General features: G+C 42.6%; 1 protein-coding gene and 1 non-coding gene across 2 annotated transcripts in view; one reads left to right on the forward strand and one right to left on the reverse strand.

Annotated features, from left to right (window-relative positions):
- Positions 1–1,295: 1,295 nt before the first annotated feature.
- On the reverse strand, positions 1,296–1,432 carry LOC119929390. The gene has a single exon (XR_005451516.1). It is a non-coding gene; the product is annotated as a small nucleolar RNA SNORA7 (small nucleolar RNA).
- A 3,583-nt stretch (positions 1,433–5,015) lies between these two features.
- ADAM28 (ADAM metallopeptidase domain 28) overlaps positions 5,016–16,994 on the forward strand; it is a 64,501-nt gene continuing 52,522 nt past the window's right edge. The window contains exons 1-3 of the mRNA XM_038746696.1: positions 5,016–5,084; positions 12,709–12,821; positions 15,085–15,161. Of these exons, the coding sequence (XP_038602624.1) occupies positions 5,033–5,084; positions 12,709–12,821; positions 15,085–15,161 (242 nt within the window). The 5' untranslated portion in view covers positions 5,016–5,032. The remainder of the gene's footprint in view (positions 5,085–12,708; positions 12,822–15,084; positions 15,162–16,994) is intronic.

The raw sequence follows: 16,994 nt of genomic DNA on the forward strand, positions 1-16,994 counted from the left end.
GCTTTAGGTGCTTAAGTAGAAATGCAATACTCTCCTCTGATTGCCAGAGAGCTGGATAATTGTTTCCTAATTGTTTTTCTTGCTCCCCTGCCAAATGGGGAACTGATTTATCTGGAGGAATCATGTGCAGTTCACCATGGGCAGTTTTGGTGAGTCATACATGGAGACTTTAAAGAAAATGTTCTAGACATGAAGAGGTCAAATATCCTCCAATCCTGCCACTCTGATTTTCCCTTTTTGGAAATAGTCCTATTTAAATTAATAGGTGGCCTTTCAGTATAAGCTACATCACACATACTGGGTCCCTAATCTTGTCTTAAGGAAATCCTAGCCTTATAAATACTTAGTGCTGCCATAGTCAGTCAGTCAGTCAATTGTAATTACTGAGCACTTTGTGCAGAGCACTGTACTAAGTGCTTGGGAAAGTACAGTATAACAAACACATTCCCTGCCCATAATCAGCTTACAGTCTAGAGGGGAAGGCAAACATTAATATAAATAAATAAACTACAGATATGTACAACAGTGCTGTGGGGCTGGAAGGGGAATGAATAACAGAAGCAAGTCAGGGTGATGCAGAAGGGAGTTGAAGAAAAGGAAAAGAGAGCTTAGTCAGGAAAGGCCTCTTGCAAGAGATTTGACTTCATGAAGGCTTTGAAGGAAGGCCTCTTGGAGAGTAATTGTCCATAGTCCAAGATAAGACCACCCTATTATTACGTTCACCCAAGGGGGACATCTTCACTACTCGGTGACACCCCCAACCTTTGTATGGTCAATCCTGAGATAACTGACTCACTTATGCCTGAATGCTATTGAGAAGCTAATTCCTACTCACTCCCTTTCTCACCACATTCCATCCCCTCCTCCTCTAACTCCACCCCATTCCCTGTTCCTGACACCTTTCTTCACCCCTTTTCTATACCTCCAAACTCAATTTCTCCACTCACTAACCTGACAGTCTCTTTACAATCAACAAACTGCGGGCAGGAAATGTCACTGTTTATTGTTGTATTGTACTTTCCCATGTGCTTAGTACAGTGCTCTGCACACAGTAAGCATTCAATAAATTGCCTTGTCTTATCCTGTCACGTCATCTTTGACCCATAGCGATGTTATGGACGCATCTCTCCCAGAAAGCCCCACTACCATTTGCAATCGTTCTGCTAGTGTTTCCATAGAGTTTTCTTGGCAATAGTATCAAAGCGGTTTACCATTTCCTCCTTCCGCACAGTAAACCTGAGTCTTTGCCCTTGATTCTCTCCCATGCCTCTGCTGCCCGGCACAGGTGAGTTTTGATTTGTAGCAGATTGCCTTCCATTTGCTAGCTGCTGCCCAAGCTAGGAATGGAATGGACATGCCTCTGCCTGACTCTCCCTCCTATAGTCGAGATGGTGGAGTACTGGGAACTCTCCAGGTGTGACCCTGAGAGGGGTACTCAATAAATATGATTGAATAAATGAATGAATGAATAAAAGCTCCTTGTGGGCAGGGATCCTATCAACTCTATTGTAATCTACTCTCCCAAGAACTTGACACAATATTTTGCACCCAGTAAGTGCTTGATGAATAGTATTGATTGATTGATTGATTCTTTATTCTACTTGTAATTTTAAATTCACTGTTTCCCCTCCATCCACCAAATCACCCTCTTTACCCCTCTCCCTTACCTGGCTGGCAGCCCTGTCCCCCTAACCATGGAACAAGCCTCAGGGGTGGGATGAAGAGTGAGGGTGAGGGTGCTGTCCCCCTAAGTCCATAGCTATCACTTCTCCCACCCACCACACATACCTCATTTTGTTCAGGGCAGGGCTGCAAGCCTTGGAAAAGGATTAGAGTGGACAGCCAGGGCCTGATGGTACTGACTAATTCACCTGATGCTGAGGTAAAAATTGCAAGTCAGCAAATGGAAAAATGCCATTCAGTATGGAGGAGGAGGAGGAGGAGGAGAAGGGATGGGAGCAAAATTTTAAAGGAGGAAGGGAAAGGGAGGAGTCAGAAATTTTTCAGGAATAAAATAAAATGAACTTTCATATTCATGCTGTAAGGTTCTTGAGCCTATTTTAATCCCAGTTTCAGTTGTTCGTGGGGAATAACTTGAGCACACTGCAACACAGTAAGAAATGTATTGGTTTTCCTTATACACTTTTGTTGTTCAGAAGTGAGCTCACCTGAGGACTGGCAAAGTTGTGAACCCAACATAGCGGACAGCAATAACCTGAGGGCCTATGGCAGCACACAGAAGAGTTAGTCAATCATATTTATTGAGTGCTTACTGTGTGCAGAGCCCTGTGCTAAGCACTTGGGTGAGTATAATATAATAATAGTAATAATAATATAATGATGGTATTTGTTAAGCACTTACTATGTGCCAAGCACTGTTCTAAGCGCTGGGGTAGATACAAGGTAATCAGGTTGTCCCACGAGGGATCACAGTCTTAATCCTCATTTTACAGAAGAGGTAACTGGGGCACAGAGAAGTTAAGTGACTTGCCCAAAGTCACACAGCTGACAAGTGGTAGAGCAGGGATTAGAACCCATGACCTCTGACTCCCAAGCCCGTGTTCTTTCCACTAAGCCATGCTGCTTACATGCCCTGCTCACAGTGAGCTTACAATCTAGAGGTAAGACAGACATTAATATAAATAAATAAATTAAAGATAATGTACATAAGTGCTGGAGGGCTAGGCAAATGAAGGGAGCAAGTCAGGGTGGCCCAGAAGGAAGAGGAAGAAGAGGAAGAAGAGGAAAGGAGGGCTCAGTCATGGAAGGCCTCTTGGAGGAGATGTGTCTTCAATAAGGCTTTGAAGTGGGGGAGAGTAATTGTCTGTCGGATTTGAGGAAGGAGGCCATTCCAGGCCAGAGGCAGGAATTGGGCAAGAGGTTGGCAGTGAGATCATGAGATCAAGATACAGTGAGAAGGTGAGCGTTAGAGGAGCAAAGTGAGTGGACTCGGTGGTAGTAGGAAAGTAGTGAGATGAGGTAAGAGGGGATATGGTGATTGACTGTTTTAAAGCTGATGGTGAGGAGTTTCTCCATCCCTGAATGCAGTAAAAGCAGATCGCCAAGGTGAGAACTTGAAAAGGGCAATAATAAAACCATGACAACAACCTGCCATCCAGCCATCCACTGAAGACTATCACTCACAATGAATTGTAACTGGATGGTCGTCGACATCTCAGAATCAAAGTGCTCGCCAGAGTCTAAGAACCTCAAGTGATTTAAACTAGAATCAAGTGACACGGGCCACTAGACTGTAAGCTTCTTGTGGGAAGGGATTGTATTTATTGCCTCTATTGTATTGTACTCTCCCAAGCTTTCAGTACACAGTAAAAGCTCAATAAATACCAATGATTGCTTGCTTGAGCTCCGGAAACAAGAGTCCCAGTGGTGGAGATGGGAGAGGCAGCCAGAAAGTAGGCCCAGAAGAGTTTGTAGCGAGAGAAAAAAGAGAACCAGGGAGAGTAATAATAATAATAATGGCATTTGCTAAGCGCTTACTATATGCAAAGCACTGTTCTAAGCACTGGGGGGGATACAAGGTGATCAGGTTGTCCCATGTGGGGCTCACACTCTTAATCCCCATTTTACAGATGAGGTAACTGAGGCTCAGAGAAGTTAAGTGACTTGCCCAAGGTTACACAGCAGACATATGGACTACCAGCCTCTACTCAGTCTTCCTGCCACTACTTCCTGAAAGTCCATGAAACAGCTCTCTCCCAGATGCCTCAGCTGCTTTTTGGTCAGAAACTCATAATTTTTTACCTGATTCCTGGTTTTCATAACCCAGAAGAATCCTTTCTGCCTTAATAGAGTGGAGAGTTTCAATGGCCATCTAATTATTAGGGTGCTCTAGTCCCTATTCCCATCCAAGGCTGTCTTACAGATCAAAACACTCTCTTTCTCATGAGCTATACTGGCAACTTCTCACTTGGAACAGTCTCCCTGCAGTATCAGCACACACAAAGACAGAATTAAGGCAAAACCATCATTAAAAAATTTAACAGAAAATGTCTTTTCTCCTTTCAGTGTCTGGTCACAATTCTGTTAATGACCAATGTAGAATATGTATGGACTATAATAATAATGATAATGGCCCAAATTAAGTGCTTACTATTTATTGTGCCAAGTTCTGTGTTAAAAGCTAGAGTAGACTGAAGATAATCACATCATAGCACTGTCTTAGTTCCACATGGGGCTTTGCAGTCTATGAGGGTGGGAGGGAGAAATGTTATTCCTATTTTACAGATGAGGAAACTGAGGCACAGGGAAAGTAATTAACTTGCTCTGCGTCTAAGGCTGGGTGTAAGGGCCTGAAGGGAAACCTGCCACTGGGTCCAATTCCCTATACAACAGAGATCACTCTCTAGACTGTAAACTCGCTGTGGGCAGGGAACATGTCTACCAGCTCTGTTGTACTCTCCTGAGTGATTTGTTCAGTTATTCTGAACACAGTAAGCACTCAGTAAATGCAAATGATTGATTCATGGTTTGTGCAGTGCTTCCAGGGCTTCCAATTACTCCGTAACAGACCCAGCGTTGATTTCACCACTCTGCATCCCCAGAAATCAAACTAAAGGTCATCCTTCATTGGACTAGAAATCATTCAGTTTGGGCTAAGTAAAGAATCTCAAACCATTTTGGTAAAATTGAAAAAAAAAACCCAAAACAAAATATCCCTCGTTTGGGCCAAAGTGGGCCCCCCACATTCCTGCAAGGTGTATGATAAATTTCTGCAATGTGTTTGGATTCGGGGAGGGTGCTTGGAACCACTTATTTTAATGTGGAGTGGTGGGGGAATGAGAGCACAGGCTTGGTGAGGTCATTCAAATGCCACTCACTCTCCAGTCACTGCTCCCACCTGCAATCACATTGTTGTTACCTGAAAGTTGTGCAACACCTTTAAAAAGAGCTTCTCCGTGTCGGGAGAAGAATGAACCCTGAAGCCTCATTCTCTCTCACAGAAAGGATTCAGACAGAAGGAAGCTCAGAGAGGCAGGCAAGCAGGAGGATCTCATTTCTGGAATCATTCAGCATGTTTCAAGGTCTTCTACTTTCGACAGGTGTGCTCATTTTTCAGGCTCCAGGTAGGTTGTTTTGGTTTTCAATTCTTCTCAGGGCCTGCTATATAGTAGACTGCTTGCCTGCCTTTTATTTTTTATTTTCATGTTTGAGTCCACAGGAAACTTTAAAATCCACAGTCACCTTGGCTGTAAAGGTAATGGAGATAGTTGGTTACTTTAGGTGATCTGTCAATGGTTTACTTTCGTATTTGCTGTTATTTGTAGTGACAGTGGGGAATGTTTAAAATCACAGTTTAGTTTCAAAACTTAAAGAAATTTTAGAAGCACAGGGGATCTTTTCCCAGTCTGTCATAAAGCAAAACCATTCCAAATGCAGCGAAAAAGCATCAAATAGTGTCAGCCATGCTGCTCATATTTCTGTTTTAAAAGAATGTAACAATTATTTTATAAGAAATTATATTTCTGCCTTAATAAAGAAAAATGTGACTCTTTCATTAAAACTGCATGGCTGGAGTACATTTAGAAAGCATGAGACCCTATCTGTCTGAAGCATTTGGCATTAAAATGAGCACTCATATTTCTGTACCATTCTTTTGTTCTCCCATAAATCCACAAGATCATAATGAGGAAAGAACAAATTTCCAATAAAATGAGTAACTATTTGTATTTCATTCATTCATTCAATTGTATTTATTGAGCGCTTATTTGTATTTCTGTTCAGTTGCTTTTTCTGCTTTAAGGTTAATTAAGAGTGTTTTCTTTTAACCTCACTTCACAGAGCAATTCCATTGTCTTCGAAAGAGGCACAACCTTCTTTTCTAATTGGGACTGATATGTTATAAATATACCCCACGAATGAACAATGATGTTTTATATTTAGTTTTTAACTTCTTTAAGGTGTAGCTAGAAAAGCTCAGTATGGGTGAAATACTACCTTGTTAATAATAATAATGATAACTGTGGCATTTGTTATGCACGTACTATGTGCCAGACCCTGTACTAAGCACTGAGGTGGATACTAGCAAATCAGGTTGGACGCAGTCCCTGTCCTATCTGGGGCTCACAGTCTCAATGCCCATTTAACAGATGAGGTAACTGAGGCACAGAGAAGTGAAGTGACTTGCCCAAGGTCACACAGCAAACAAATGGTGGAGCTGCGATTAGAATCCATTACCTTTTGACTATCAGACCAGTGCTCTATGCACTATGCCATGCCGTTTTCCTGAAATAGGATCCCATTCTGGGAGATTCAGGTTGTACTTGCAGAATTGTACACCTTAACGTCAAAAATCCCTCAGAAGTTTTCTCAATCACAGCCCTCCAACACTGCCACAAGAGATGAATAATGCAGTGAAATAGCTAGGACACTGGGATATTAATTGCAGGTATCTCAGGACTTTGTGTGACTTGGCCTAAGACAATGCAACTTTGGTGTTTAGTTTCTTCATTCACAAAACTGAAATGGTAAGTAAATCAGAAAGGTTGTAAAGGTCAATGGGTATATCAATCAATCAGTGGTATTGTCGTGCTTCCTATGTGCAGAGCACTGTACTTAGCTCTTGGAAGAGTAAAATACAACAGAGTTGGAAGGCAAGTTCTCTGCTCCCAATGAGCTTACATTCTAGAAGGGGATGGGCTCAATTCTTCCCTGTCAGCTGAGGACCACTCAAAGTGAGTGAGTGAGTGTGTGTGTTGTGTGTGTGTGTGTGTGTGTGTGTTTCCATTGAATTCATGGGGCCAAGCTGGATCTCTATTGTGATTTTCCCTTTGCTGAACTGTTTGAAAGAATCTGGGTGAGTTAGTTTGGCAGTTGACTGCCCCTCATGGGATGGGGGAAGAGATGCCCCAATGCTGGTCAGGCCTAGGTACCCTGGCTTCTGCAGAGTAAGGAATGAAAACATGATTTGCTGTGCTGTGCTTTCCTCACCATTGTGGTTCCTAGTGGCATTCCAACAATCATTCAATGGCATTTGTTGAACACATACAGTATGCAGAGTACTGTACTAAGCGTTTGAGAGAGTTCAGTACAATAGAGTTGGTAGGCACAATCCCTGCCCACAATGAGCCTACAGTTTAGAGGGAGAGAAATGTATCAAACTATAGAGCGGGGAAATGGGAGAGAATAAGTTTAGGTACACAAGTGCTATGGGGCTGAGGGTGGGGTAAATATCAAGTATTTCAAGGGTACAGATCCAAGTTATAGGCAACACAGAAGGGAGAGCAAATAGGGGGAATAAGAGCTAGTCAGGGAAGGCCTCATGGACGAGATGTGATTTTTTGGATGATTTTGAAGGTGGGGAGAGTTGATGGCCTTTCAGACGTGAAGGGGGAGGGAAATCCAGGCCAGGAGGAAGGCATGAGCAAGGGATTGGCAACAAGATGGATGAGGTCAAGGTACAGTGAGTAGATTGGCATTTGAGGACCAAAATGTGCTGGCTGGGTTGTAGTAGATCAGCAGGGTAAGGTAGGAGGGAGAGAGCTGATTGACTGCCTTATAGCCAACAGTAAAGAGTTTTTATTTGCTGCCAAGTGGATGGATGGGCAATAATTAGAGGTTTTTGAGGAGTGGGGAGAAATAAGCTGAATGTGTTTCAAAAACAATGATCCAGGCAACAAAGCAAAGTATATTCTAGAGAGAGAAGAGGCTGGAGGCAGGGAAGTAGGTCAGCAAACAGGCTGATGCGGTAGTATGGACTCTGCCTCTGTGCCAGAACCTCAAGCATCACCAAAATTCAGCAACTGGATGACAGTCCTGCATCTCCGAATTTCAGGGTGACTTTGGGATGTTATAATAATAACAATAATGGCATTTATTAAGCGCTTACTATGTGCAAAGCACTGTATGGTGGCTAGGAAGGAGAATCCTCCCCTTACAACACCCATCCAAATGAAGTCCCCTCCAAATAAGGTGATCAGACCTCCCGCAATAGCAGGAACAGTCAATCAATCAGTGGCATTTATTGTAGCACTTCCTATGTGCAGAGCACTATACTAAGTGCTTGAGCAGTCATGCTCAATGGAAAGAGAATGAGGGGCAATGACAATTATCATTGCTGTCTTTGCCATGACCTCTACTGTTGAACTGGTACAACTGTAAGCTCACTGTGGGCAGGGAATGGGTCTGTTATATTGTACCTTCCCAGGTGCTTAGTACAGTGCTCTGCACATAGTAAGTGCTCAATAAATACAATTGACTGACTTAACTGACTACATTTCTAGCCAGGATGGGAGCCCCCGAGGAGCAGTCTAGAATGGTCCTATTCAGTCAGGACATAGTATAGGGGTAGTCCTAGCTTCTGCCTGGGAACTTTGCTATTCTAGGGCTTTTAGGATAGAGAGGCATTACAGACTTATCTATCCTCATGACCAACAGGCTGTGGACAGTCTGCAGCAGCTGGGGAGGTTGTTCTCTGTTATATGGAAACACTTGAGAGTGAAGAGAGGTGGGGCAGTGGAGAATGCCCAGCCCCTCTGGATGTCAACTGTCAAGTGAGCAGAATCTGGGACAAGCAGGAACTGCCCTGGAACATGCAAACTAAAGTCCAATTAACCCCATCTGCATGGTCTCAGTCAGAAACTTCAATCACATTTTTTCAGCCCTTACTGTGTGCAGAGCACTGTACTTAGCTCTTGGGAGAGTACAATATAACGAACAAACACATTCCCTGCCCACAGCAAGCTTACTTTCCACTGTTCTGCAATGAAAAAAAAAATGTGACCAACAGAACAAATAACCCATCTCCCTCTGGCTTGATTGAAAATGAAAAATTTCATTGCTTCAATAGGAAAGGAGACTTTGGGATTTTTATTTTTCAAACAGATGTTTACACCATGCATATTTGGCCATTGCCTCCAGTTGTGCTGTAGGAATTGGCCACAATATAAGTTTTGAGGGGACTCAGCCTTGGAGAAGAAACAAGAATGGAAATATACTATGTGACCAATTGTATTTTTTATCACCCCAGATAACATGAGAGGGTTTGGACAGTAGTAGACTTTGTTGGAGTCTATATATGTTTGTACATATTTATTACTCTATTTTACTTGTACATATCTATTCTATTTATTTTATTTTGTTAATATGTTTGGTTTTGTTCTCTGTCTCCCCCTTCTAGACTGTGAGCCCACTGTTGGGTAGGGACTGTCTTTATATGTTGCCAACTTGTACTTCCCAAGCACTTAGTACAGTGCTTTGCACACAGTAAGTGCTCAATAAATATGATTGATTGATTGATTGGAGTTCAGCAGAGAAATACTAGAGCAAGTTAGATTGAAACCATACAAACAGGGATTTTAATTCTCTAAAATTGAAACTTCAGGCATGCCTCCTTCATTCATTCATTCATTCAATTCTATTTATTGAGCACTTACTGTGTGCAGAGCGCTGAACTAAGCGCTTGGAAAGTACAATTCAGCAACAGATAGAGACAATGCCTACCCAGCAATGGGCTCATAGTCTAGAAGGAGACAGACAACAAAACAAAACAAGTAGACAGACATCGATAGCATCAAAATGGATAAATAGAATTATAGATATATACACATCATTAATAAAATAAATAGAATAATAAATACATACAAATATACACAAGTGCTGTGGGGCGGGGAGGGGGTGATGGGAAGGGAAGGAGAAGCTGTTTGGAGAGCTGCTGCCCAGGGATGCTGGAGGAACTTCATGACTTTTCCTTTCTTCAGAGGGAAATGTTGTAAAACATAAATCAAGTGTGCTATTTGTTTTCTACACTCAGTATGCTCCTGAACTGAGAAATCAACTCTCAACTGCATTAGAATTGCCATTGATAAAACCCAAAAATAGCCAATATAGAGAAGCATCATGGTCTAGTGGATAGAACACAAGCTTGGGAGTCAGAGGACCTGGGTTCTAATTTAGGCTCTGCCACTTGTCTGTTGTGTGACCTTGAGCAAGCCACTTAACTTTTGTGTGCCTTAGTTATCTCATTTGTAAAATGGGGATCCAATCCTACTCCCTCCTACCCAGACGGTGAGACATGTAATAACAATGATTATGGTACTTGTTAAGTGCTTACTATGTGCCAAGTACTGTTCTAAGCACTGGGCAAGGACTTTGTTCAATGTGATTAACTTGAATCTACCTCAGTGCTTAGAACAGTTCTTGGTGCATAGTAAACACTTAACAAATAACATAATAATAGAGCAGAGGTGAGTAATTATTTTGGCCTGTGTTCCACTTACCCCTTTTTATAACTGCTTGTGGGCCAGCCATATGAAGAGCAAGTTGGGATGGTTTAGACAACAAAAATGTACTTTACTTATTTATATTAATGTCTGTCTCCCCCTCTAGACTATAAGCTCACTGTGGCCAGGGAATATGTCTGTTTATTGTTGATTTGTAGTTTCCCAAGTGCTTAGTACAGTGCTCTGCACACAGTAAGTGCTCAATAAATACAAGTGAATGAATGAAAAGTGAAATGGTGGCTCCTTTCTGACTTTGAGTCCACCCCAAATAAAATCAGTAGTCCCCACACAACACAGTTCATTTTTCAGGAGTGACTAAACTAGATCTGTGGCTTGCTCTGAGGCCAAGGACCAGATCCTGGGCCAAACAAGAGAAACATGTTGGCTCAGTGGAAAGAGCACGGGCTTTGGAGTCCGAGGTCATGGGTTCAAATCCCGGCTCTGCCAATTGCCAGCTGTGTGACTTTGGGCAAGTCACTTCACTTCTCTGTGCCTCAGTTCCCTCATCTGTAAAATGGGGATGAAGACTGTGAGCTCCCCCTGGGACAACCTGATCACCTTGTCACCTCCCCAGTGCTTAGAACAGTGCTTTGCACACAGTAAGTGCTTAACAAATGCTATCATTAAACAGGATGCTATAGAACTGGACCCAGCATGACACCCAGTCAACGCAGGGAAGCTGACAAATATATGTGACATTTTTCACCCTCTGCTGGCTTGCATCTATGCCATGTTCAGTGTGGCCTAGCCCCTTCCAGGGGCTGCCCTACATTTCAAGGGGTAAAGCGTAAGAAGCAACAATCTCAGCCTCCGTTCTGGCCTGACCTCTCCCAAGCAGTCAGTCAGCTGGCCAGCACTCCTACTTTATCTCACTGATCTCCTACTACAGCTCAGCCCGCACACTTTGCTCCTCTAGAGCCAGCTTGCTCACTGTGGCTCCATCTCTTCCTTCTTGCCGCCCACCGCTTTCCCATGTCCTCCCTCTGACCTGGAACTCCCTCCTTCCCTCTCCACTTTCAAAGCCTTATTAAGGTCCCGTCTTCTCCAAGAGACCTTCCCCAACTAAGCCCTCTTTTCCCCAACTCTGTTTCCTTTCTGCAATCATCTATACACTTATATCTGTACCCTTTAAGCACTTGATTTTTAAAAATTTATTTTTATGATTTTTTTTGGTGCTTACTTTGTGCCAGGCACTGTGCTAAGCACTGGGGTAGATACAAGCTAATCAGGTTGGACACAGTCCATTTCTCACATGGGACTCATGGTATTAATCCTCATTTTACAGATGAGGTAACTGAGATACAGAGAAGTGAAATGATTTGCCCAAGGTCACACAGCAGACAAGTGGCAGAGCCAGGATTAAGACCCAGGTCCTTCTCTCTCAGGCCCGTGCTCTATCCATTCTTCCACACTGCTTCTCCATTATTCACACCACCCTCAGCCTCACAGAACTTATGTATATATCCGTAGTTTATTGATTTGTGTAGATTATTGTCTGTCTCCCTCTCTAGACTGAAGCCTGTTGTGGGCAGGTAACATGTCTACCAACTCTGTTGTATTGTAATCTCTTAAGTGCTCAGAACAATGGTCTGCACACTGTAAGTGCTCGATAAATACCACTGACTGACTGTGATGACCTCCTTGTTTGTTGCCATGAAGGTAATGGAATAAGGATAGAGGGCAAGGGGTCATTGCACACCAATCATATTGTGAGCTTGCATCATGGTTTGCTGCAAGGGTTTGGAGGAGGCACTAGCAGCTCTGAACTCCCAGATTCTCTTTGTCTGTTTGGGGCATTCCTATGTGCTTGCTTGATGCTGAAATGAAGGCTAGCATCCTTACAGTTTGAGGGAAAGCATAAGAAGACAGAGGAGGTTGGGCACTTGCATAAACCAGAACTTGAAATTCTTTGACTGGATAATATACTTAACAGTAAGATCCATCTACCCTGATGTTGAGACCACTGGCCACCATAACTTTGAGTATTTTCAGGAAATACAATACGATGTGCGTATATGAAAGAAAGCATTTGACACATCTGGCAACAGGGGACAGGCATTTCTGCTGGTGGTTTCTGGGATTGAGAGTGTATGGATGAGTGGTCTTCTGAAAACTGAAGAGAAGCAGCATGGCCTAGTAGATTAGAGCACGGATCTGGGATTCAGAAGGACTTGGGTTCTAATCCTGACTCCTCCACTTAGCTCACTTAACTGTCACTTAACTTCTCTGTTCCTCAGTAACTGTATTTTGCCTGTAAAATGGGGGTTAAGTCCGTGAGCTCCACATGGGGCATGAACTGAGTCCAACCCAATTATCTTGAATGTACCCCCAGAGCTTAGTACAGTGCCTGGCATATAGTAGTAAACACAGACCCATCAGCTCAGCAGAGTCCTGAGGATGAACATACATTGAGTTTATTAAAATGGGTTCTCAACTGGTCTGGGTTAAATGTCTCCTATTTTCCTCACAGTTTGGGCTATTAAGGAAGTATCCGGCATAGAGGATTATGAAGTTGTTTATCCTGAGAAACTTCATGTGTTTCATAAACGAAACATAAAGGAACACAAGGACACTGACAAACAGGTACTACTTTTGATAATTAGGTAGAATCGTCAATCAGTGGAATTTGCTGAGCACTTACTGGGTGCAGAGCACTGTATTAAGCACTTGGGAGAGGAAAAACAGCATGGCATAGTGGATAGAGCATGGGCCTGGGTGTCAGAAGGTCATGGGTTCTAATCCCAGCTCCACCACTTTTCTGCCATGTGACCATGGGCAAGTCACTTCTCTGGGCCTCGGTTACCTCATCCATAAAATGGAGAGTGAGACTGGGAGTTCCATGTGGGACAGGTCCTGTGTCCAACTTGATTTGGATTCAGAGAAGCAGCGTGGCTCAGTGGAAAGAGCCCGGGCTTTGGAGTCAGAGGTCATGGGTTCAAATCCCGGCTCCGCCAATTGTCAGCTGTGTGACTTTGGGCAAGTCACTTCACTTCTCTGGGCCTCAGTTACCTCATCTGTAAAATGGGGATTAAGACTGTGAGCCCCCATGGGACAACCTGATCACCTTGTAGCCTCCCCAGTGCTTAGAACAGTGCTTTGCACATAGTAAGCACTTAATAAATGCCATTATTATTATTATTATTATTTGCTTGTAACCACCCCAGCACTTAGTACAATGCTTGGCTCATAGTAAGTGCTTAACAAATACCACAGTTATTGTTATTATTACAAGAGTGAATAAATAAGTGGAAAACATTTTGAATGGACTTTGTTAAAATTCAGCTACTTAATTTTCACTTCAACTGAATACTGTATACTACAGTTCTCTGCTCACTCTGTAACCTTCAATAATTTCTTCTCCCAGCCTTCCCTAAGAGTCTTAAACCTATCATTTTATCCTCATAAGGAATTTTCTCCATTCCCCTGAATATCCATCACCTTCTTTGTACTTACTCCAGCTATATTACATTCTTCCAAAAATGTGGCCCCTAGAGTTTAACCCAGTATTCCATGTGCAAATATATCATGGTTTTATAGAGTGGCAAAATTATACCTTTTGTTTGGGTTTTTTTATCATTTCTTGATAATGTCCAATATTTCGGAGGATTTTTGTAGCTGTGATCCAAAACAAAGATCAAATGTCAAATGTCTCTTTCCTAAATTGTGATGAACAGATCCAAATCACTTCATCATGTGGCTGTAATCTGGAATATTTGTTTCCCAAATGTTTACTTAGTACCTCCTCACATTGAAATTCATCTGCCATTCTAGACTGTGAGCTCATTGTGGACAGGGAATGTTTCTACCAACTCTGTTAAATTATACTCTCCCAAGCATTTAGTACAGTGCTCTGCACACCTTAACTGCTCAGTGAATATGATTGATTGATTTATTAGTCAATTAGATAAGGCCTTCCTGCAATTTAGTCCCATCTGCTTGGTATGCCATTATCTGGAAGAGCTTGAGATTTCACTTCACAGTCGCTCTTCCAGATCATTTAGGAAGATGCAAAACAAAATCAGTCCTAGCAGTAATGCCTGAGGGACTCCTTTAGTTAGTCTTCTCTGACCTGAAAAATGGCTGCTACCCCCCATGCTTTTTTTTCAACTTTTAGTCTATTTTTTCTGTGTGACAGATTATTCAATAAACCAATCAATGGTAGTTACTGTGTGCTTATTATATGCATTTCCCTCCATACCCGTGATTATACACTTATAAAAAAAAAAGGCTTTGGTGTGGAACCCTGTCAAATAATAGTAATAATGATTATTGTTATTGCTATGTGCCAAGCACTGTTCCAAGTGCTGGGGTAGATACAAGTTAACCAAGTTGGGCACAGTCCCTGTCCCATATGGGGCTTACACTCTTAATCCTCATTTTACAGATGAGGTAATTGAGCCCCAGAGAAGTTAAGCAACTTGCCCAAGGTCACAAAGCAGACATATGACAGAGCAGGGATTAGAACCCAGGTCTTTCTGATTCCCAGGCCCATGCTCTAACCACTAAACCATGCTGCATCAAAGGCCTTTTGAAATCAAAATATATTATACTCACCAGTTCCTATCTATCCAGCTGAATTTTTACTCTACCAGATCTTCAGGATATCTGTGAGAATATCTATGCTTTTTCATCCAACCTTAGCTCTATTTATTTCCCAAACAATAGCTTTTCCATGTCCTCTCCCTTCACTGCTTTTTCAGCTGACTCACTCCTACATCCTTCATTGGTTTGGCAAATACTGTAGAGTTTGGAGTGGTCAGTGGGTTCCAACATCCTAAACCACAGGGTTGACAGAGATGGAAGTTTGTTGCTTATCCTCCATTATGTTACTAATAAATATTTGCAGGAAAAATATGAACCTGAGGTGCAGTATCAAATTATGTTACATGGAGAAGGAGTGGTGCTTCGTCTGGAGAAAGTCAAGTGAGTTCATTCATTCATTCTTTCAATCGTATTTATTGAGCACTTACTGTGTGCAGAGCACTGTACTAAGTGCTTGGGAAGTACAAGTAGGCAACATATAGAGATGGTCCCTACCCAACAACGGGCTCACAGTCTAGAAGGGGGAGTTTCATCATTGTTTAAGATTGTAGCTCATGCTATCAGCATTACTATGCCACACTGCTCGTCAATTCTAGCCACTTATATATCCTTACCAGACCCCATGATTATACACAGACTTTGTTCCTTAATAATGAAAAAAATTATAATGTGCCAGAAGATACTTTTATTTCTAATCACTGGAAATGTCTGGTCTTTGCCTACGTTGTCAGTCTTATTCTTGCTCCCAGTCTGTAAGGATTTTCATTTCAACAATTAGTCCTTTTTAATTGTTCACACTCACACCTGCACACATGCATTCTCACACAGACATGCTCCCATAAACATTATACTCACATCAGCATTGGGAAGCAGCATGGCATAGTAGATAGAGAACGGATCTGGGAGTCAGAAGGTCATGGGTTCTAATCCCGGCCCCTGCCACTTGTCTGCTGTGTGACCTTGGGCAAGTCACTTCACTTCCCTGGGCCCCAGTTACCTCATTTGTAAAATGGGGATTGAGACTATGAGCCCCACATGGGACGGAGACTGTGTCCAACCTGGTTTACTTGTATCCGCCCCAGCGCTCGGTACATTGCCTGGCACATTGTAAGCACTTAATAAATACCACTATTACTATTATTATTTAGTCATACATATTCACATAAACAGGCTCTTGAAGTCCTGCTTATAAATATGCACAGACATATTCTCAGTTACGCTTCTACAGAGTTGTCTGAAGAAGATGCCATTGACAGATAAATTCACCTATGGATGATGTGCAGATGGCTGAAAAGCCTAAGCCCTTCAGCCTCAACTGTGCTGTGTACAAGCAAAGGTTGTCCTTAGTTAGGCTGTCGGATTTGTTGTTTGCCGCGCCTGGTGCTGTTCTCATTATTGCCTCATTTCACAAACCGTACCAAGTCTATGGATGCGTATGCTTTCACCCATGCTCTCATACAAACACCCAGTCATACAGTCAGTCATGCTCACAGACATTCTTACAAAACCATATGCACCTATATAAACCTGCATTTACATATCTGCACAAAATAACACTGAAGGGGACGTGGTGGGTTTCAAGAACTACCAGGAGGGCCTACTAGCAATGTGTTCATATGGTAAGAGCCTAGGTTTGGAATCAGAGGATCTGGGTTCTAATCCCACCTCTGCCACTTGCCTTCTGTGTGACCAGGGGCATGTCACTTATCTTAATAATAATAATAATGGCATTTATTAAGCACTTACTATGTGCAAAGCACTGTTCTAAGTGCTGGGGAGGTTACAAGGTGATCAGGTTGTCCCACGGGGGGCTCACAGTCAATCCCCATTTTACAGATGAGGTAACTGAGGCACAGAGAAGTGAAATGACTTGCCCAAAGTCACACAGCTGACAATTGGCAGAGCCAGGATTTGAACCCATGACCTCTGACTCCAAAGCCCATGCTCTTTCCACTGAGCCACACTGCTTCTCCTCTGTGAAGCAGCAGAGTGGCTCTGTGAGCCACAGCTTCTCTGTGCCTCCCTTTTCTCCTCTGTAAATTGGGAGTTAAATTCCTGTTCTCCCTTCTATTTGGACTGTGTTTAAGTTGTTCCTACCCCAGCTCTTAGAATGGTACTTGACAAATACTAAGAGATTAACAAGCACCATAATTATTATTATTACGAGGACCAGGGCCAAGGGAGTGGGTCAGAGTGTGTGTTTGTGCATGAATG

This window comes from Tachyglossus aculeatus, chromosome 5 (genome assembly GCF_015852505.1).
Source record: "Tachyglossus aculeatus isolate mTacAcu1 chromosome 5, mTacAcu1.pri, whole genome shotgun sequence".
Lineage (NCBI taxonomy): Eukaryota > Metazoa > Chordata > Mammalia > Monotremata > Tachyglossidae > Tachyglossus > Tachyglossus aculeatus.